The sequence below is a fragment of the Peromyscus eremicus genome, chromosome X (genome assembly GCF_949786415.1).
Source record: "Peromyscus eremicus chromosome X, PerEre_H2_v1, whole genome shotgun sequence".
Taxonomy (NCBI): Eukaryota; Metazoa; Chordata; class Mammalia; order Rodentia; family Cricetidae; genus Peromyscus; species Peromyscus eremicus.
The window spans coordinates 19,067,933-19,091,292 of NC_081439.1; the positions used below are offsets into that span (position 1 = coordinate 19,067,933).

The 23,360-nt window shown below is 39.0% G+C and overlaps 2 protein-coding genes across 2 annotated transcripts; both read right to left on the reverse strand.

Moving 5' to 3' along the window:
• Window positions 1-1,337: 1,337 nt before the first annotated feature.
• Window positions 1,338-2,364, reverse strand: LOC131899718 (uncharacterized). Its single transcript, XM_059251199.1, has 2 exons — window positions 2,357-2,364; window positions 1,338-1,998 (listed from the first exon to the last, which is right to left on the reverse strand). Exons 1-2 carry the CDS (start codon window positions 2,362-2,364, stop codon window positions 1,338-1,340), a joined length of 669 nt encoding a protein of 222 aa, XP_059107182.1.
• Window positions 2,365-16,698: 14,334 nt separating this feature from the next.
• Window positions 16,699-20,433, reverse strand: LOC131899137 (uncharacterized). Its single transcript, XM_059250526.1, has 3 exons — window positions 20,355-20,433; window positions 19,801-19,913; window positions 16,699-17,490 (listed from the first exon to the last, which is right to left on the reverse strand). The coding sequence occupies exons 2-3, from the start codon at window positions 19,827-19,829 to the stop codon at window positions 16,818-16,820; spliced, it is 702 nt and encodes a 233-aa protein (XP_059106509.1). The 5' UTR covers window positions 19,830-19,913; window positions 20,355-20,433; the 3' UTR covers window positions 16,699-16,817.
• Window positions 20,434-23,360: the final 2,927 nt, after the last annotated feature.

Consider the following 23,360-nt stretch of genomic DNA (forward strand, 5'->3'; position numbering starts at 1 on the left):
ACAAAGAATATGACAGCATGATCTTCATGGTGCTGAATTTGCAGAAAGAGAAGATTCAATATTATTGGGTACTAGAACTTTGAATGACAATTTTAGACAATGTGTGTCAGAGCTAAAGTCCCTGCAAGGGGGTTAAAAAGTCTTTTGCATGAAGATATAAAAGAGAAGCCCGTGCTGCAGTGGGTACGCAGGATGATCGGCATCCCAGAATCATGAGGTACCTCATGTAGAAAGCTGAACGTGTGTAGTACAGACATGAAATATGCTTGATAAGGCCAACATTGATGGAAGGCCAGGGAACCTAAAAGCCCTTTGAAGCCAGAATCACTGCTTTATATTACTAGATGACAGATATGGAGCTGCTGGATTCAGTGTTTACCCTCAAGGGTTTACGTCTTTTTCTGTCACTTCTTCCCTTGCTTTAGCTCCTTTCCGCTCTTTTATATCGATAATATTTCCTTCATATCCTTTTATGTTAGAAGTATGTGAGCTGATTTATGATTGCCAAAGGTCTCACAGTTGAAAAACTCCCAGAGTGCCAAAGGAGACTTTGGACAACTGGACAATCTTGTGACTGTTAAATATGATAGATAATTTTAGAGATGGTATCAACTAATTATTCTTTTTTTAATAGCCTTTATTTTATGGGGACAAAGGATTGAAAGTGCCATGTTTTGTGTTAGTGGGATTGGCCAGTAGGAATTTATGTTTTCCATCATGTTAATGTGAGTTTGAATGCATTGATTCAGAATCAAAGCAAATCAAGTTGGGTAAACTGTCCTCTGATTACTATACCACATTTTCCATCAAAGGACACTGGAAATGCCTGGGCATTTGTGATTTTCACAAACATAAAGAAAGGAGGTTCCCACTGCTCATTGTACAGGATAGCCTTCTTACTCCTTGAAATTAATACAAACTGTCTTCAGAGCTAACACTATGAAGTCCTGCTCTGCTGCAATAGACATAAGGATTTACCTGTCATCACACAAGAATGTTTGCTCTTATGTGTTTCAGCTTCCTTAAAAAATGATTTCACCTGGTATTTATTGTGTTTATTTTTGTAACATATATTTCATGAGTATTTTTACCTGCTACTGCTCATTGACAATATCTGAAAACATGATCATGACCTTCAGAGTTTAGGATGTGAAAATATTTAAAGTAAGGAACACAGATAGAGGAGGAATTAATTCAGACAGACCCAGAGGCCCAAGTTGGTGCTTTATTTAGAACAAGTTGATGATTATACAACTTTTGGCTGAGAAGAGGAAATTTCTTCAAGGAGCATTCTGGCTGAGGTTGCAAACGCAGGAGCCCTTGCTTCAGACCTCTTGTTAGGTAAATTTGAAAGCACGCTTGGACTTCATATAACTTTGTAGTTTCAAAGAGCTTATCTCACAGAGAAACGTCGTCACTCCAAAGAGTGGCATGGTGTCTGTCAGGACCTCTAATGGGAACACAAAAGTATAATGTTTGCTTATCAAGGCTTCCTTTTTCACAGGAAAGTCTGGTGGAAAGTCAAGAGTGGTTTGGCCATAACACTCTATGAAGTGGTTCCAGCTCATGGAAACAAATGTGAACAGGCTGCTAACACACAAAACTAAGACAGAGACCTTGTAGCAATATATCTCCATCTCCACGAATGGGTCTTCCATGCAGCTGATCTTAATGGCAGCTGCACCAAAAATCAAAACTACAAGCTTCATCAGAATGGCCCACACTATCATGGTCTGTGCATACTGAAATTCAGGTGAAATTGTCCAGGTGGAATTGATAGGAGTATGCACCAGCATCTTGATTACAGTCCCTGAGACATTAAACTCTTGAGGGTAATAAGCCTCCCAGAGTCCAAAGGACACAAATTTTACAACCTTATTGTTGAATTTCCACAGGCACCAGGATTGGCAATTTGCAATGACTATTTCAAACACCAAAGCTGACAGGCTGTAAAGGAGGCCACTCAGCTTGAAGATGCATTTCTTTCCATTGGCAAATCTGAAGATGAGATTGAATAAATATATAGTCAAGCCAGGAACACAAGGGAGGGTGGGAAATCTAAATGAATCATGATTTACAGAGCACCAAGCTCTTATCCTTTATCAGTGCTGTATCAATATTGTTTTTAAGTAGTCTATCTATGTATTAGGGTTCAATATACTATAGGTAAGAGTATAAGAAGCCCTCAACTCCATAACTACAGCAGATGTTCCCTCTACATATGTGAAGCATGTATATTTGTGTGTATGTACACACACACAAACACACACATGAACACATACAGAAACGTGAATGTAAAATTATAACTGAAAAAGTTACTCTCAGCCCATCAGACTAACAATGTATAATATCTTACCTGTACATTTTTATGAAATATGCAGATTTTTAAAAAGCTATACTAATTTCATATTAAAGCCTCAGTAAGAATGACTTTCAAAATATATAAATATCTGGGCTAAGAATATTCCTCAGTGAAATAGTGAATGCTTAACATTTGAGAGATGCTATATCCATTCCTTAGTGCCAAAAGTCCAAAATCTACATGTAAAACATGAAGACTCCTGGATATTTCCATCATTTACTCACAACTTACTCAAATGTAGATTTTCAGGTAACCAGCTTCATTTGATTGTTGCATATCCTGACTATCTGTGTGAACCACCATCTTCTTTAACAATAACAACAACAAAGCTATTGCTCCACATTTACTATATGCACCATCTTATTTAAATCACTTCAAATATTTGGATGTAGTGTTAATGTTCATGAAAAACCATGTCCTGGGGGATATCACAAGTTATTGAGAAGAAAGGAAGCAAAATTTTGTAGCCACCAAGTCTGTGGATACTGTCATTTCCATCCCAAATACCAACTTGTACTACTAAGTGATAGTAATAAAAGGCAGCATGGTATTAGCATAAAAACAGGGACATTGACCCTTGGAGTCAAATGGAAAACCCAGACATAAATTCACAGAAACATGGATCCTTGATCTTTCACAATAGGCCAAAAACATACACTGCAGAAAACACAATATCTTTAACCAATGTTGTTGGAAATACAGGACTGCTAAGTGTGGACTAGTGCAAATAGTTATATGTTTTTATCCTACACAAAACTCAACTGCAAATGGAGCAAAGTCTTCAACATAAGACCAGATATTATGAACCTAATAGAAGAGAAAGTGTAGAACAAGTTTGAACTTATGGGCAGAGGAAGAGAATTTCTGAGTAGAACAGTCTTAGCACAGGAACTAAGACCAATAGTTTTTAAACAGGACACCATGAAACTGAAAATATTCTATAAAGGAAGAACACCATCATTCGGGGAAAGTGATTCCCTAAAGAATGTGAAAAACATTACTCTTCTGACATGTGGCAGCATTAGTGAGAGAAGGAATCCTTCCCCTCACCCATCAATGTCTGAGGAAGATGGGAGAGCTGGCCCCAAGGGCATGTGAGCAGGAGAGCTACTCCTGTCCCCCACCAGCTGCAACAGTCGGGAGAGCAGGCCCTCACCTCACCTGGGCAGAACAATAGAGCTATTCCTGTTGGAAGAGGTATGGGTGAACCAGTCCCAAAGTTGTTAGCATAAGAGAGCTGTCCCCATTCTACATCTGTCATGTAGCAACATGGGCTGGAGAGAGATGTCCTCCCCCCATTCATTAAGACCTGAGGCAGGTGGGAGAGCTGGCCCCAAAGTAGTAGAGCAGAAGAGCTGACTCTGTCCACCACCAGCTGCAACACTCAGTAGAGAAGGCCTTGCATCTTGCCTGGGCAATGCAATAGTGCCAACCCTGTTGACAGAGGTATGAGTAAGCCAGCCCGCAAGTTGTGAGCATGAGAGGTCTGTCTCCATTACTCATCTGTTATGTGGCAGCATGGGCAAAGAAGAGATGCCTTCCCCATCCCCAACTGTAGATAGAGTTTTTCTTCAGAACCACCGGTCAGCTCTGTCCCCCAAGCCTTCTCCCAAATAATCACTCAGAGACTTATTATTAATTATAAATGCTTGGCCAATACCTCAGGCTTATTACTAGCTAGTTCTTACAACTTAAATTAACCAATTTCTATTAATATATTGCTGCCACAAGACTCGTTTACCTCATCTATGAACTTCTCACGTTGCTTTTTCTGGATTTGGCTTTTGAGGCCTCTGACTCCACTCTTCTTCCCAGAATTCTCTCTGCCATCAAACTCCTGCCTAGCTCTCAGCCAAATAGCTTTTCATCAACATTGGAAGCAACACATATAGACAGTGTACAAAGATTGTTCCACAGCATTTCTACATTTTTGTCTAATTCAAAAGTAATGTTTTAACCTTAACATAGTAAGATTATATACAACAAAACAGTTATCAAGTAAGAGTTACAGTTGCAATATCCAGTTCATTTGTATTTGGCAAAATTAAAGAAAATATTTTATTATCTCTCTTTTTAAAATTTTTTTCATTAAGAAAAAGTTTTAAAATTAATTTTACATGCCAAAGATTCCCCTCTTCCTTCTTCCTGCTCCTGTAGCCTCCCCCTCCCAACCCACTCCACATTCCCTCCTACAAGAAGGTAAGGCCTCCCATGGGGAGGTACACTTAGTAGAAGCAGGTCCAAGCCCCTCCCTGTGCCTCAAGGCCGTGCAAGGTGTCACATCACAGAAGTGGGCTCCAAAAAGGCCTGATCATGCACCAGGGACAGATTCTGATCCTACTGCCAGGGGACCCCTTAAGCAGATCATGTCATGCAACTGTCTCACTATGCAGAGGGCCCAGTCCAGTCCTATGCAGGCTCCACAGTTGTTGATCCAAATTTTCTGAATTCCCACCAGCTTGGTTTGGCTGTGACTTTACAGTTGTTTGCACAATTTCAGATTGTGAAAACCAAATAAATTCTTTTCATCTTTTGGGAGGTGACCCTTTTGTACTTATGGTTTTTTTGTCCTACAGTCATCTTTGAATATATCGAGCATGACATTGTATGTGGTGTACTTGGAAGATAATGAGTAAGATTATTTCTTAATCAAATACTATTATTAGGATAAACTTTCTCATATAGCCAATTATTATTCCCATTATGTGCTCCTCAGTTGTAATGTTGACAATCTTTCAAATAAATTCTATTAATGAGCTATATAATAAACATGTTCTTTATAGATTGGTGGTGTTTTCCATTGCTCATAAAGACTTTTTAAATTTTTAATTAAATATTTCTTTATTTATTGTAATATTTGTTGAAAATATATTTTGCACAACATGTTCTGATTATAATTTCCACTGTCATCCTCTCTCCCAGTTTGTGCCCACTTTCCTACCCACCAAAATCCAAACACTTACATACTTTCTTTCTCTTTTTCATTAAAAACAAACAGGAAACTAAAAAACAAACAGGGAGAAAGAATAGGAAAAAACAGAAAAAAAAGCAACCAAAGAGAAAGGAAAAGAAACACATGCAGATGGAATCACATACACATGGACACACAGAAATCACATAAAACACAAAATCAGAAACCATAATATATAAGCAAAAAGGCTAAAATGCAAAAAAGAAAGAAAAAAATGCCTTGACAAAGCTTTATAAGACAAAAAAACTCTAATATAACTTTGAGTACATTTTGTCCTGGCCATTTGCTGCTGGGAATGGGGCACCATTGAGTGCGATTTGTGCACCCAGTGACACTCCACTGGTGAAAATTAGTTTTTCCTTTGTGAGTGGCTGTCAATTGGAGAGAGTTTCTGGGTTAAGGATGAGGGCTTGTGTCCAATTCCCCTTTCATCACTGGGAGCCCATCTGGCTTAGACTGTGACAGGGCCCCAGACTTTATACAAAAAAATCTTGGCCTCCTAAAGATTACTTGCTTTCCTCTACAAATTGTTGTCCTCCACACTGTTGGGCTTCTGACGTGGCTGCCAGACAATGGGAACTAATACCAGTGGGGCTTTTGAAATTCTGATGACATACCACAATCCAGTGCTACCTGAGACCACATGGTAAAGAAGAAATGAACAACTCAAATCCACAGGTTGATGGAGGACACCAGAAGGAAAGATCATTCTCTCATAAACAACAGATAGGACTCTGGTAACTGATCTAAGATCCACAAAAGATTTGAGTTACTCAGACCAAGGTATGTTATGCCTAGACTGAGCATCCTAGTGCTGAATGTCTCAGCCAGATGCCAGGTTTGTACTCAAGTGAATCCAAAACAAAGAATCCATACCCAGGAAGGGGACAGTATGAGAGACTAACACCCTACCAAACTCTGGAAAAACTGGATTCACCTAGATCCAACCTGCTTAGTACTTGCTAGTTTCTATAGATAGCTGTTCTGGATGGGTAAGAAGTGTTCTTCACTGTGACTGAAACTGTTCAAATAGTAACTAAAAAGATCCCCCATGGTCTCCTGATTTGACCTCTTGCTAGCAATGGAGTCCAACAATGGCCTAGTTTTCATAGGAAAAAAAAAACCCTCTCAATAGCTAAAGCTTTAGATACAGTTTAAAAACTTCATTGTGCATATAGACCTCAGAGTTCTTGCCAGGTAAAGGAATAAGCAAGACATGAGAAGAAACTAATAAAGCTCTCATGAGAGTCCAGCGAGAGATGGATATGCTTCATTCCTTTGCTATGCTTCAGTCTGCTGCACAACATAAGGGAGAGATTTATCCCCATATTATATTATGTTTGGAAGTCGTCCCATTTTAAGTGTCTGGCTGTACTGGAGAAAGTGAGGGTGTAAAAGTTTATATTTTGAGGTAGGAACACAAAGTTTGCAACTCTACGCATGCCCCAGCAGCTTGACCTCCTGTTTACCAGAAACAAGGGAATTTCCACTGCAAAAATTGGGGTTGTAAAACTGAAGCTTCCTGAAAAATTCCTTAAGAAATATTCTGGCCTTTGGAAAGCAGGGAAAACCTGGGAATTCTGACTCTGCCACAGGAAGGGAACCAGGTAATAGAGTTAATCATTTCCTGCCAAAAATCAGCCAGGATTGCTGGTAAAACTGTCAACACACTGACTGACAAAAATCACTGTGTCTGGGGCACAACCCAAATTAAACTTAAATGACTTACAAATGACTGGAACTTGTCTAATATTCAAAACCTTTAACGTAGGCACTTCCCCTTATTCTGATGCCTGCTATTCTGCCTTGTGGTTTCATTCATCTGGATAACAATAATAATACTGATCCCCTGAGAATAGTTGGTGTGTATGTCTCAATTGTTTGACTAAATATGCCTTTTCTGATACATTCTAAACTAAGTCCGCAGATTGATCAGGACTCAGAGGTATTAAAACAATGGCTATATTCCCTTACAGGAATGATCCTAGAAAATTACTTAGACTTACTTCCCATGGGATAAAGAAAACTATGTCTGGCTTTAGGAATAAAAACATGTTGTTTCTATACTAATTAATTAGGAGTAATTAAAAAAAATCTTGCTATGATTGAAAAAAACTGAAAAAGAAAAAGAAACAAAGATATATCTATATAACTGAACCAGTTTCTGTTCCCTTAATCTCCCTGGTTAACTACTCTGCTATAAACACTAACTGGGACTTGAATTCTCATTTTGATTGGATTAACATTGGTCTTCTGCATCTTAAACTATTTGTTCAATTATGTATGAGTTCAGTCAAATTAATGGTCCTTAGGATACCTCTTTAGGGCAGAATGAGTCCACAGTTTGACTCATTCTCTAAGACCAGTGTGGAACGTAACAGGACCCCAGATCTTAGTAGGGCTTGAGACCTTAGCACAACTGACTCCATGATGGAAGTGCTATTCAGGCTGTAAAACTCATCACATAGACAGTACCTCTTGACAAAAACAGAAACAATGATATAATCCATCAAAGTCTATGGTTCTGTGAAGTCCCTCAGTGTTCTAACTTTGCTTTTTGCCCTCTGTAGTTCTGGCTAAGGGTTCTTGATCACCAGAGTCAACCCAGAACATGATTCTTATATTTAAAATCTCACCCCGAGAAAGGCTTGGGCTACATTAGGATTCCAAACACACAGTGTAACCCCTGGGTGGCCAATAAAAGACTTTATATTGGCTTAAGTCCAAGTAGGTTTAAATCTGAGTGGTCTTCTCTGGTGAATATCCTACAACAATATCTATGCAGACTCTGTGCATGCTGTCATAGTTTCTCTGAGTTCATGTGTCCCAGTCATTTTGTTTCTAGAATGCACTCTTTCCTTAGTGTAGTCTATCCATACTAGTTCTCAAAATCTTTTTACCTCCTCTTCCTCAAAGGTCCCTGAGCCCTAAGAGGAGGGAATTATGGAGACATCCTATTTAGGACTGAGTGTTCCAAAGTTTCTCACTCTCTGCACATTGTCCAGTTCTGGGTCTCTGTATTTGTTCCCTTATACTTAAGGCATAAGCTTCTCTGATGGTGGCTGAGTAAGACTCTGAACTATGAGTATAGCAGAATGTCATTACTACTAGTAGAACAGCAGTTTTCTATCCAGACCATGTCCTATTTAGTCTCAGGTTCTTGGCTACCAAATTAGTGTCAAGCATGAGATACATCTCATAGATAGACCTTAAATCCAAACAGATAGTTGTAGGATACTTCTGCAACTTTTGTACAACGCTTGAAGCAGTGTATAATGCAGGCAGATCACAATTGAAGTTTTAAGATTTTGTAGCCTGTTGTTTATATTTCTCCTCCAATATTGTGTAGAGTACCCTATGAACACTACTCAGTAAGGGTGAAGGCTCTAGGTAGGCATGAACTTGACTTCTCTCTATTCAAAGTAATATGTAGGTGTTCTTCTCAACAGAAGAGCCTGACCTTCAGTTTGTAAAGAGCAACCAATAGAGTTGACAATAGCCTAGGGGTTTCCATGAGGCCCCTTTGACCAACAACTCAATTAGATGTAACCCATTCCTGGCACTGGATGTTCCATGGTGATGAGAGATGTCTAGTTGGGTCTTTGTCTCCCTTGTTATTTGGTGATTCCATTTGGATTTCTTTAATATATGTGTATACTGTCAGAAGCCCCTACTGTATTAGGTTTCCATTCAACCCTTCAAGTGACACTTAGTTTTAGCTCTTCCTCCTCATATTTCCTCTAATATCCCTAGTTTCCTTCTTCCTTTCCATTTAATCAGCTTCTTTGAAGTTGGTGCTCACCCTCATCTATCCATACCTATATATTCTATTTTCCCTTTCTTGGTTCTTTCCCTCAGCAAATCCTTTACTTCATATCTTGCCTTTGTGTGTATACATATTAGAATCTACTTATGAAATACTTAAAAGCTAATATCCACGTATAAGTAAACACATACCATATTTGTCCTTTGGGGTTTAGATGACCTCACTCAGGATGCGTGGTGGCTCCTCTTTGTAGTCTACTTGACTACAGCTAGAATTAACTAAAACCCCAAATTGGACTCTTACACCTGCTAGGTAATTTTTGCTTAATTCGATCATTTGAAGTGGGAAGATCCACTTCAGACTCAGACCTTTGAGAAAGGAAGACACACCTTTAATCTAGATATTTAAACTCTAATCAGGGACACACTTTCAACTGGAAGCCTATATAAAGGACATGGAGCTCTACAAACCAATCAGCCCCAGTGGCACCAAGGACAACCAGAGCCATACAACCATCATGCACTGATTGGGAACAGGTAAGTCTCCAATCTCTGGACTGGTCATCCCAGTTCTCTAGCCCCTAGGCCCCATGGGCATATTCTGTGCCCCTCACCCAAGCCAGTGCAGCTCCAGAAACCAGGCAGTAGCCTCCTCCCACCCTTACCCACTTGCCAACCATACCCTGCACCACCAGTGACCACCAGAGCCATATGCCCCCTCCTGGACCAATTGGGAAGAAGAACAACCACAGGAACCAGAGGCCCTACTTGCACCAATTGGAAGAAGAGTGATATGGAGTTCCACCTGTTCAGATTAAGGGAAGAAATTGGTAGATGGCAGTGTAAGAACACATTAAACAGCATAAAGAGCAATATGGTACCACCAGAACCTAGTGATCCTACAACAGCAAGACCTGAACATCCCAAAGGAGATGATCCAGAAGAAAATGACCTTAAAAACAACTTTATGAAGATGATAGAGGCCCTAAAAAAATGAAATGAAAAATTACCTTAAAGAAATGGAGGTAAAAACAAACAAAAATTGGAGGAAATAAAGAAATCTCTTAAAGAAAGTCAAGAAACCCAAGTAAAAACAATCAAATAGGTAAAGGAAACTGTTTGAGACTTGAAAATTGAAATAGAGGCAATAAAGAAAACATAAAGTGAGGGAATTCAGGAACAGGAAAATCTGAGTAAATGAACAGAAACTATAGAAGCAAGCATAACCAAAAGAATAAAAGAGATGGAAAAGAGAATCTCAGGTGTTGAGGATATGATAGAGGAAATAGATTCATCGGTCAAGGGAAATGTTAAATCCAGCAATGTTTAACAAAAACATCCAGGAAATCTGAGACACCATGTAAAGACCAAACCTAAGAATAATAGGGATAGAAGAAGGAGAAGAATTCCAGCTCAAAGGCACAGAAAATATACTCAACAAAATTATAGAAGAAAAATTTCGCAACCTAAAGAAAGACATGCCAATGAAGGTACAAGAAGCATACAGAACACCAAATAGACTGGACCACAAAAATTCCCCTCACCACATAATAGTCAAAACACTAAACATACAAAATAAAGAAAGAATATTAAGAGCAGAAAAGGAAAAGGGTCAAGTAACATATAAAGGCAGACCTATCAGTATTACACCTAACTTCTCAGTGGAAATTCTGACAGCTAAAAGGTCCTGGACAGATGTGCTGTAAACACCAAGAGACCATGGATGCCAGCCCAGACTACAATACCCAGAAAAGCTTTCAATCACCATAGATGGAGAAAACAAGATATTACATGACAAAATCTGATTTCAGCATTACATATCAACAAATCCAGTCCTACAGAAAGCAATAGAAGGAAAACTCCAATCCAAGAAAGTTAGCTGCAGCCACCAAAACATAAGGAAAAGATAGTCTCACACCAGCAAATCTCAAAGAAGGGAAACACACACTACCACCAAAAGTAACAGAAATTAACAATCACTGGTCATTAATGTTCCTTAATATTAATGGACTCAATTCACCTATAAAAGACACAGGCTAAGAGAATGGATACAAAAACAGGATTCATCCTTCTGCTGTATACAAGAAACACACCTCAACCTCAAAGACCAAAATTACCTCAGAGTAAAGGGTTGGGAAAAAACTTTCCAATCAAATGGACCTAAGAAACAAGTTAGTTTAGCTATCCTAATATCTAACAAAATAGACTTCAAACTAAAATCAATCAAAAGAGATGAAGAAGAGCATTTCATATTTATCACAGGGAAAATCCATCAAGATGAAGTCTCAATTCTGAACATGTATTCCCCAAATACAAGGGCAACCATATTTGTAAAAGAAACATTACTAAAGCTTATATCACATATCAAACCCCACACACTAATAGTGAGAGACTTCAACACACCACTCTGAACAATGGACAGGTCTGCCAGACAGAAACTTAACAGAGAAATAAGGGAACTAACAGAAGTTATGACTCAAATGAACTTAATATATATCTACAGAATATTCCACCCTATCACAAAAGAATATACCTTCTTCTCAGCACCCCATGAAACCTTCTCCAAAATTGACCACATACTTGGTAACAAAACAAATCTCAACAGTTACGAATAATTAGAATAACCCACTGTACCTTATTGGACCACCAGGTCTCAAAGTTAGATTTCAACAACAACAAAAATTACAGAAAGCCTACAGACTCTTGGAAACTGAACAATGCTCAACTGAATCACCCCTGGGTCAAGGAAGAAATAAAGTAATTAAAGACTTCCCAGAATTCAACAAAAATGAATGCACAACATACTCAAACTTATGGGACACTATGAAAGCTGTGCTAAGAGGAAAGTTCATAGCACTAAGTGCCTACATAAAGAAGTTGGAGAAATCACAGCACAACTGAAAGCTCTAGAACAAAAAGAAGCAAACTCACCCAGGAGGAATTGATGCCAGGAAATAATCAAATTCAGGACAGAAATTAATGAAATAGGAACAAAGAGAACAACACAAAGAATCAATGAAACAAAGAGTTGATTCTTTGAGAAAATCAACAAGATAGACAAACCCTTATCCAAACTAACCAAAAAGCAGAGAGAGAATATCCAAATTCACAAAATCAGAAATGAAAAGGGGGACAAAATAACAGACACTGAGGAAATCCAGAGAATCATTAGGTCATACTTTGAAAACTTGTACTCCACGAAATTGGAAAATGTAAAAGAAATGGACAGTTTATTTTTCATAGGTACCATATGCCAAAATTAAATCAGGATCAGATAAACAACTTAAATAGAATTATAACCACTAAGAAAATAGAAGGAATCATCAAAAGGCTCTTAATAAAAAAAAGCCCAGGGCCAACTGGTTTCAGTGCAGAATTCTACCAGAATTTCAAAGGAGAGCTAATTCCAATTTTTCTGAAATTGTTCCGAACAATAGAAACAGAAGGAACGTTGCCAAACTCTTTTTACGAGGTTACAGTTACCCTGATACCCACACAACATAAAGACACAACTATGAAAGAGAATTACAGACCAATCTCCCTCATGAACATTGATGCAAAAATTCTCAATATAATATTGGCAAACTGATTCCAAGAAAACATAAAAACATCATCCACCACGATCAAGTAGGCTTCATCCCAGAGATTCAGGGATGGATCAACATATGAAAATCTGTCAGTGTAATCCACCATATAAACAAACTGAAAGAAAAAAAAACACATGATCATCTCATTAGATGCTGAAAAAGCCCTTGACAAAATCCAACATCCCTTCATGATAAAAGTCTTGGAGAGATCAGTGATACAAGGAACATACCTAAACATAATAAAGGCAATATACAGTAAGCTAACAGCCAACAGCAAACTAAACAGCAAGAAACTCAAAGCGGTTCCACTAAAATCAGGAACAAGACAAGCTGTCCACTCTCCCGATATCTATTCAATTCAGTACTCAAAGTTCTAGCTAGATCAATAAGACAACAAAAGGAGATTAAGGGGATACAAAGTGTAAAGGAAGAAGTCGAACTTTCACTATTCGCAGATGATATGATAGTACACATAATTGACCCCAAAAATTCGACCATTACTGATAAACACCTTAAGTAATGTGGCAGGATACAAGATTAACCAAAAAAAAAAAAAAAACAATCAGTAGCCCTCCTATACACAAATGATAGATGGGCCAATAAAGAAATCAGAGAAACATCACCCTTTACAATAGCCACAAATTATTTAAAATATCTTGGGTACCCCTTACCATACAAGTGAAAAGCCTATATGACAAGAACTTTAAGTCCTTGAAGAAAGAAATTGAAGAAGGTATCAGAAAATGGAAAGATCTCCCATGCTCATGGATAGGTAGTATTAACATAATAAAAATGACAATCTTACCAAAAGCAATCTACAGATTCAATGCAGTCACCATCATAATCCCAACAAAATTCTTCAGACTTGGAAAGAACAATACTCAACTTCATATGGAGAAACAAAAAACTAAGATTTCTGAAACAATCCTTCACAATAAAGCAATTTCTGTAGGCATCACCATCCCTGACTTCAAGATCTACTATAGAGCTCTAGTAATAAAAACAGCTTGGTATTGGCATAAAAACAGACATGTGGACCAATGGAATTGAATTGAAGCTTCTGATATTAATCCATACACATGAACATATGATTTTTGACAAAGAAGCCAAAACTGTACAATGGAAAAAAGAAAGCATCTTCAACAAATAGTGCTGGCATAACTGGATGTCAACATGTAGAAGATTGCAAATAGATCCGTATCTAACACCATGCACAAAACTCAAGTCCAAGTGGATCAAAGACCTAAACATAAATCCAGATACACTGATCTTGATAGAATAGAAAGGAAGTAGCCTAGATAACATTGACATAGGAGACCACTTCCTAAATATAACAACAGTAGCATAGACATCGAGAGCAACAATTAATACAGGGGACCTCCTGAAACTGAGAAGCTTCTATAAAGCAAAATACACAGTAAATAAGACAAAACGACAGCCTACAGAGTGGGAAAAGATCTTTACCAACCCCACATCTGACAGAGGGCTGATCTCCAAAATATATAAAGAACTCAAGAAATTAAATAGCAAAATAACAAACAATCCAATTAAAAAATTGGCTACAGAGCTAAACAGAGAATTCTCAGCAGAAGAATCTCAAATGGCTGAAAGACATTTAAGGAATTGCTGGACATCCTTAGTCATCAGGGAAATGCAAATCAAAATGACTCTGAGATACCATCTTACACCTGTCAGAATGGCTAAGGTCAAAAACACTGACGACAGCTTATGTTAGAGAGAATGTGGAACAAGTGTGACACTCCTCCACTGTTGTGGGAGTCCAAACTTGTACAGCCACTTTGGAAATCAGTATGGAAGTTTCTCAGAAAATTAGGAATCAGTCTACTTCAAGACCCAATGATACCACTCTTAGGCATACTCAAGGGATGCTCAAGCATACCACAGGGACACTTGCTCAACTATGTTCATAGCAGCATTATTTGTAATAAGCAGAAACTGGAAACAACCTAGATTCCCCTCAAGGAAATAGTGAATAGATAAAATATGGTACATTCACACAATAGAGTATTACTCAGCTATAAAAAAAAAAAAAAAAAAAACTATGACATCATGAAATTTGTAGGCAAATGCATGAAACTAGAAAGTATCATCCTGAGTGAGGTAATCCAAACTCAGAAAGAGAAGCATAGCATGTAGTCACTCATAAGTGGATAGTAGATGTAAAGCAAAGAATATTCATACTACAACCCATGCCTCCAGCGAAGTTAGGAAACAAGGAGAACCCTAAGAATGATGTATGGATCACATTGGAAAGGGGAAACAGAGGAAATCTTGATGAGAAAACTGGGGATGGAGGGGAAATAGAGGGGAGGGGATGGGGGTTGGGAACATGAGGAAACAGGATGGTCGAACTAGGGGAGGGATGGAGTTGGAGAGCAATGAAATAGAGATCTTGATAGAGGGAGACATTATGGGGTAAGGGAGAAACTTGTTTCTAGGGGAATTCCCAGGACCACAAGGACAAGCCCAGATTAGACTACTAGCAATAGTGGTGAGGGTGCCTGAACTGGCTTACCCCAGTAATCAGATTGATGAATACCCTAACTGTTATCATAGAACTTTCATCCAGTAACTGATGGAAGCAGGTGCAGAGATTCACAACTAAGCACCAGGCCGAGCTCTGGGAGTCCAGTGGAAAAGAGGGAAGGGGATTATATGAGCAAGGGGTATCAAGATCACGATGGGGGAAATCTACAGAGACAATTGACCCAAGCTCAAAGAAACTCATGAACTTTAGACCTACAGCTGTGGAACCTGCATGGGACCAGACTAGACCCTCTGCATATGGGAGACAGTTGTGTAGCTTAGTCTGTTTGAAGGGCTCCTGGCAGTATGATCAGGATCTATCCCAGGTGCATGAGCTGGCTTTTTGAATCCCATTACCTATGGTCAGACACCTTGCTCACCCTTCAAAAGCTGGGGAGGGGCTTGGTCCTGTCTCAACTGAATATACCAGGCTTAGCTGTCCCTTCATAGGAGAACTTACCCTGTTGGAGAATGGGAAGAGGGGTGGGAGGAGCAGGAGGAGGGATGAAAGGGAGATATGTGGTCGGTATGTAAAATGAATAATAAATTAAAAAGAACATTAGCATGCAGCAACAATTTGTACCACTGACAAATTGACGAGCACGGCTACCTCAGTTAGTTTACATAGATGTCTACCTTGTCTTTCTCATTAGGAACCTTAATTGGTCCTTTCTCTTCTTCTTCTACCAAAGTCTCATCATACACATCATTCTGGAAGAAGGGACCAAAGGGAGAGGACCAAGTAAAAATAAAGCTATTCAGTGGAACACTGGCTGTAGTCACTACGTCCAGGGGTTGAGCTGCCCATTAGGGAAACACTGTTTTCTGATTAAACCCAGAGAAGACATAATGATTCAGAAGCTCTCCTTGGAAATATAGACACTATTTTCCAGAAACCAGCTCCCTCCCCCATTTCTCCAGTTTGGAGATGGCATTTCATTGTTTCAGTGAGAGCACCAAAGAGGTTCTTCTTTGGGATGGAGTGGGTTCAGGGCATTATTAGTGGCTTAACCATATTCAGTAGAATCCTCTAACCCTCAGAGATCTTCCACACAGCTGAATCATGCCCATATCCAACCAAGTTGTTCCACACAGTGATCCCTTTACCTAGCAGAGTAGACTGCAGGTGCCTGCGAATTTCAGATAGTCCCATCATGGGAAAGACTTCAGAGGCAGTATATATTTGGGCTTAAAAGTGTTTCTTTAATATACATTAATGCTTAAAGGTCTCCACCCTGACACATACTTAATTCCTTGTGTTGTATTTCACTTTAATAACAAACCACTCACCTTAGGGTTGGTCTTTTGATTTATGCCAGTTTCATTTCACCAACACATTTGTCTGCCATAAGGAGTTGGCACTATCTGAACACATCATCTTTGCATGCAGAGCTTAGGATGTGAACACCTTTAAGGAAGGGAAGACATTAGACAGATAGAGGAAGATACAAGCTTCAGACACAGCCTGATAATCAAAGGAATATTTTATTTTAAATGAGTAGAATACTACAAGAATATTGTGTAATGTTAGTAAATTTGAGCAAGGAGTCTTCTGGCACATTTTGCAAACACCAGAGCTCATACTTCAGGCATTTTGATTGGCGTGCTTGGAAGTACCCTGGGCATTCAGGTTACTCTGTAATTTCAATGACCTGATCTCAAAGAGGAACATAATCATAGCAAAGAGTGACAGGGTGGCTGTCAGGACCCCTATGGGGAACACATGAGTGTAGTGTTTTTTGATCAGGTCTTCTTTCCTAACAGGAAAGGTGGGTGGAAAATCAAGAGTGGTCTCACCATAAAGATCTACTACATGGTTCCAGGTCACAGAAAGAGTTGTGCAAAGGCTGCTGAGAAGCAGAATTAAGACACAACACTTGTAGCAGAGTATCTGAATCTCAGGGACTGAGGCTCTGATAATGCTAACCCTAATAGCCGCTGAGCTAAAAATCACCACCACGGGTTTTATAAACATAGCCAGTAAGATCAGGATCTGTGCACATCTAAATTCAGGTGAAATGGTCCAGGTCGAGTTGACAGGGCTGTGCACCAGAATCCTGGTCACAGAACCAGAGATGTTAAACTCCTGATGGTAATAAGCTCCCCAGTGTCCGATGTACACAAGCTGAACAACCTTGTCGTCAAATTCCCAGAGGCGCCAGTATCGGCTGCTTTGGAGGATTATTCCAAACCCCAACGACAAGAGGCTGCAAAGGAAGCCAGTCAGTCTGAAGATCCATTCCTTCACCCGTGAAAATCTGTAGATAAGATTGAACAAGTATAGAGTAAATCCAGAAACACAAATGCAGAGTGATAAACAGAGTGAATGAATCATGGTTTACAGAGTACTAAATACTCATACCTTGCCCTTGCTGTCTCAATGTTGTACTTATGTATAAGAAGCCTTTAAATCTATGACTGTGGCAGGAGTTCCCATTGTAAGATGTTTTGGACAATAATTTCACAATATCCTTCAAGTGCTGCTATATTCCTGTTTGTTGACTTGGAATTTCAATACTTGGAGTTAAAGGTGAAATACTAGTTTTCAGTGTCATTTAAGGTAATTCTAACTGCACTCCTCTTTGCATAACAGAACAATTGTAAATAACTTTAATGAGTGTTCTGGGGAGAAGAATGCTCAAGTTATTGTAGTGGATTGTTGCATGATCCTTACACAAGCATTTTAATGTGTATAACCCTTGAGAAGAAAGAAGCAAAAAGGAAAATGATACAGATGGTATGCCCATTTATGTCAAACCAAAACATATCTGACTTCTTTTTACTTATTTATTTATTTATTTATTTATTTATTTATTTATTTATTTATTTATTTATTTACTTATTTACTTATTTATTTATTTATTTACTTATTTACTTATTTATTTATTTTTGAGACAAGGTTTTTCTGTGTAACAGGTCTGGCTGTTTTGGACCTCACTCTGTATGCCAGGCTGGCCTTGAAATCTCAGGTTTGTCTGCCTTTACCTCTGGATTGTATACCTGACTTCTTTCAATATCCAAAGATATATGAACATAAAAGATGAACAAAAAAGGAATGCTAAGTAGATCAAGAGTGTTAGAACAGATACTGTCATAATTCTTTACATATTTTCCTAAATGGTATTCAATTCTATAGAAAGGTATGTGTAATATTTTGTAATTAAAACCAGCATGAACACAAACTTTAACTTCTTTGTGTAACTGGATGTAGATATAGCTTTTGGTAGATTACTCATTATCCAGTATGTGTGAGGTGCTGAGTTCATTTTCCATAATCACAAAACTATAATATGTATGTAGAAGATGAGGAATCATGGATATGCAAATTTTTGTATCTGCTAATATATTCAATATTGCACTTTGAGAATATTGACTTCATTTGGGTGCAACATATAAAGTATCCTGAGGTATTTTGGTTGAGCCAATGTCATCTTTGACACAAAACTTACACTTCACATTAACACTTTGAAGGAACTTATTTGCATCTTCTCTAAACTCAGATCTTTGAGTGTAGCAATAAGGAAAATGAGAAAATCATGATGAGTGGTCCTGAAGAGTTATTCAACAAAAGGAAAGAAGCAATGTCCTTCAGTGATTCCAGTATGTGCATATGTCATTGCCATTGCACATGCAGAAGGTTAAGGTATTTTTTGTGTATTTTTTATTAAAGAAAATTTTTTAATTCATTTTACATACCAACCACAGATCCCCCTCTCATCCTTTCTCCTGCTCCCCCTAAGCCTTCCCCCCCCCAACCCACCCTTCATCTCCTCCTCCAAAAATGTAAGGCCTCCCGTGGTGTGTCAGCAAAGCCTGGTACATTCAGTTGGGGCAGTACCAAGCCACTCCCCCCTGCATCAAGGCTGAGCAAGACATCCCACCATAAATAATGGGCCCCAAAAAGCCAGCTCAGGCACCAGGGATCCTGATTCCACTGTCAGGGGCCCCTCAGACAAACCAAGCTACACAACTGTGTCCTGTATGCAGAGTGCCTAGTCTGGTCCCATGCAGGCTTCACAGCTGTCAGTCTAAAGTTCATGAGTTTCCAGGAGCTTGGTTCAGTTGTAGCTGTAGATTTCCCCATTATATTAACCCCCCCTTGCTCATATAATCCCTCATCTCTCTCTTCAACTGGACTCCCTGTTTCTCTTCAGATGGTATAAATCTTTCACCTTTTACTAAGGGTCTTATAAATGGAATCTCCTTGCCGGAAAGCATTATCCACGAGCTACCTGCTGTTCCATAATCTCCTATGGAATGTGCTTCTTAAAATGGTGAAGATTGTAGACTTACTGCTTGGGAAATTACATCAACAAGATCAGTTTGCAATTGATGGTGGCTTGGGTATCACCATGAGCTCTTTCTTGCCAAGAGAGATCTGAGGCAGTGACTGCAGGAGCAGTATGCGTCAAAGCAAAAATGAAAGCAGGAGGGAGAATGATTTTGTGCCAAATGAGCTAGCTTGGCAGGATGTGGTACTGCCCTTGTCTGAACCCCCAAGAGTAGACACAAGTGTTTTGTAAAGAAACAAGTAGAAATCCTTCATGTAGCATATGTTATGTTTTTACCTTTTTGTGTTAGGGGCGAAGTGATCCATTTGGAAGATGACAATATCACAAGTCTTCTTCTAATTCACAGGAAATACTAATTAGAGAGGGAGTCACATGAAGTGGTGAAGCACCTGAGTAAAAGAAGTCCTGTTAGGCACATGTTTCTGCTCAGAACAACGCCTTGTTGATGGTTGGGCTCTCAGAAACTTTTGAATTCACAGCACATGTTTTACTTAATTAGGACCTATGTTAAACACTTCAGGATATTAGTGACCCTTGAATGATACCCAGACAATTGTTATTCTCATTTTATACATAGGGAAATACCAGAGACACTAATTCCCATTCACAAACTTCAGTGAGGTACACAGATAAATGGGCAGTGTAAACACTGGAGAGTTATTATTCCCTTGGGTCTTCCTGTCACTTATGATGTTCAGAAGGATTTACTCAAATGGAAAACATGTACAAAAATACCCTAATCAATATGTCAGAGACCTTCTTTGGCATCTTATGTCTTAAGATCTTGAAGCTGATTAATGAAAACAACATGGAAAATATAAAATTCTTACCTTTTTATCTCTCTTCTAGGAAATTCAAGTGTTACTGACTGCCAAACTTAAGTGAATTATACGCATTCTTATGTTTCCATGACTACAAGTGCTATGTGGTTGGTCATGGGCAACAAATGGGTTCCAATGGGGACCCATGAAATGTCAGAGTGAAGTCTTTAAAATTGATTTCTTATTAAGTGACGCATCAAATAGCCAAAAACTATTCTTGATTGTCTACTTGATAATATCTGGAATTAACTAAAACTCTAATTACTGGGCACACATGGGAGGGATTTTTTTTTTCTTAATTATATCCTCTGAAATGCAAAGACCTACTTATAGTCCAGATCTTTCACGTGGGAATATTCACCTTTACTACATATCTTTCAAGATGATAAGATTGACCTTTAATATGGACCACAAATTTGCATGTTCATATTTGTTTTTTTTTTTACTTCTTGTTCTCATTCTCACTATAAAGCCCATTCCTTCACTGCTATAAGAACTTACACTCTTCATGATTCCAACATATACTGAAGACCAACTGGGATACTCAGCCTTGTTGACTGAACTATTGCTGGATTCTTTGACCTTCTGTTGGCAGACAGCCACTTTTGGACTAGTTGCAGAACAGCCTGTAAACCATTATAATAAATCACCTTCATAGATAGATATATAGACAGGTTTATTGATTGATACACAAATACAGATATAGATAAAGATATATTTTATAAGAACAGAACCTCTAGAGAACCTTGGACAATAAACATCTTAGTAATAGAAGTTGTCCTAGAGCAACAGAAATATAAGGGTGAATTTTTTGAGTATCTGGAATAGGCTTTCCAATTTGTCAAAACCTATAGTTACTGAAACCTCTGAAGTTACTGACCTTTCAAGGAAGCTCAGAGGGAACCAAAAACCCATGGTGTGAACATAAAGAGACAAATGCATTTGATTATCTTGGTTCACCAATTGTGAGGGGCATGCAGTTTGGTGACTGCATATAAAACTTTCCAAAAATTGTGAAAAAATAAGGAAAATGATGATGCTGGTCAGAGACTTACATTGTAATAAACTGTATGGCCATGACTATCTAGTTCTTGTATCTTTTTTTTATATGAGAGATTTTCTAGACATGTTACATATCAGCCATGGATAGCCCTGTACTGCCTCCTCCCACCTCCCAGACTTCCTCACCCCAATCCACCCCTCACTCCCACCTCCTCCAAGGCAAGATCTCCCCCAGGGAGTCAGCAGAGCCCAGTACATTCAGTTGAGGCAGGTCCAATCCCCTCCTCCTTGCACCAAGGCTGGGCAAATTTTCTCACCATAGGCCCTAGGTTCCAAAATGCCAGCTCATGCACCAAGGACAGGTTCCAATCTCACTGCCTGGGGGCTTCCTAAACAGTTCAAGCTAATCGACTGTCTCAACTATCCAGAGGGCCTAGTCCAGTTCCATGGGGGCTCCTCAGCTATTGGTTCACAGTTCATATGTTTCTACTAGTTTGGCTATTTGTCCCTGTGCTTTTTCCAATCATGATCTCAATATCTTTTGCTCATATAATTGCTCCTCTCTCTCACCGATTGGACTCCTGGAGCTCCACCTGGGGCGTGACTGTGGATCCCTGCATCTGCTTCCACCAGTCACTAAATGAGAGTTATATTGTAACAGTTAGGGTCTTAGGCCATCCTATCAGCAGAGTATGTCAGCTCAGTCACTCTCTCGACTATTGCCAGTAGTCTATAGTGGAGTCATCTTTGTGGATCTCTGGGGACCTCTTTAGCCCTCTGCTTCTTCCTATTCCCATGGGGTCTTCATTTATTATGGTATCTCTTTCCATGTTCTCCCTTTCTGTTCCTGATTCAGCTAGGAAGTCCTGCTTGCCTAAGTTCTCATACCCCCAACACTTGCCCTCCAATATCACCCCTAACCCCCAGTTTGCTCATGTAGATCTCATCCATTTCTCTGTCACTGTGTGATCCCTTTGTATTTCTCTAGGGTCATCCTTACTAGCTAGCCTCCCTGGAGCTGTGGGTTGCAGTCTGGTTATCCTTTGCTTTACTTCTAGTATCCACTTATGAGTGAGTACATAGCATGTTTGTCTTTCTGAGTCTGGGTTGCCTCACTCACAATGATATTTTCTAGTTCCATTCATTTGCCTGAAAACCTCATGATGTCATTGATTTTCTTGACTGAGTAGTACTTCATTGTGTATATGTACCACATTTTATTTACCCATTCTTCAATTGAATGGCATCTGGGTTGTTTCCAGGTTCTGACTATTACAAAAAAACTGCTATGAACATAGCTGAGCATGTGTCCTTGTGGTATGATTGAACATTCCTTGAGTATATGCCCAAGAGTGGTATACCTGGGTCTTGAGGAAGATTGATTTCCAATTTTTTTGAGAAAGCACCATATTCATTTCCAAAGTGGCTGGATAAGTTTGCATTCCCACCAACAGTGTAGAGGTGTTCCACTTGCTCCACATCCACTCCAACATAAGCTGTCTTCAGTGTTTTTTATCTTAACCATTCTGATGGGTGTAAGATGGTATCAGTGTTGTTTTGATTTACATTTCCCTGGTGATTAAGGAAGTTGAGCAATCCCTTAAATGTTTTTCAGCCATTTGAGCTTCTTCTGTTGAGAATTCTCTTTTTAGCTCTATAGCCCATTTTTAATTTGGCTATTAGATATTTGGATGTCTAACTTCTTGAGTTCTTTATATATTCTGGATATCAGTCCTCTGTCAGATGTTGGGTTGGTGAAGATATTTTCCCATTCTGTAGGCTGTAGTCCTTCCCATTCTGAAGGACTGTGTCCTTCGCCCTACAAATCTTCTCAGTTTCAAGAGGTCCCATTTATTAATTGTTTCTCTCAGTGTCTGTGCTGCTGGTGTTATATTTAGGATGTGATCTCTGGTGCCAATATGTTCAAGACTACTTCCTACTTTCTCTTCTATCAGGTTCAGAGTAACTGGATTTATGTTGAGGTCTTTGATCCACTTGGACTTAAGTTTTGTT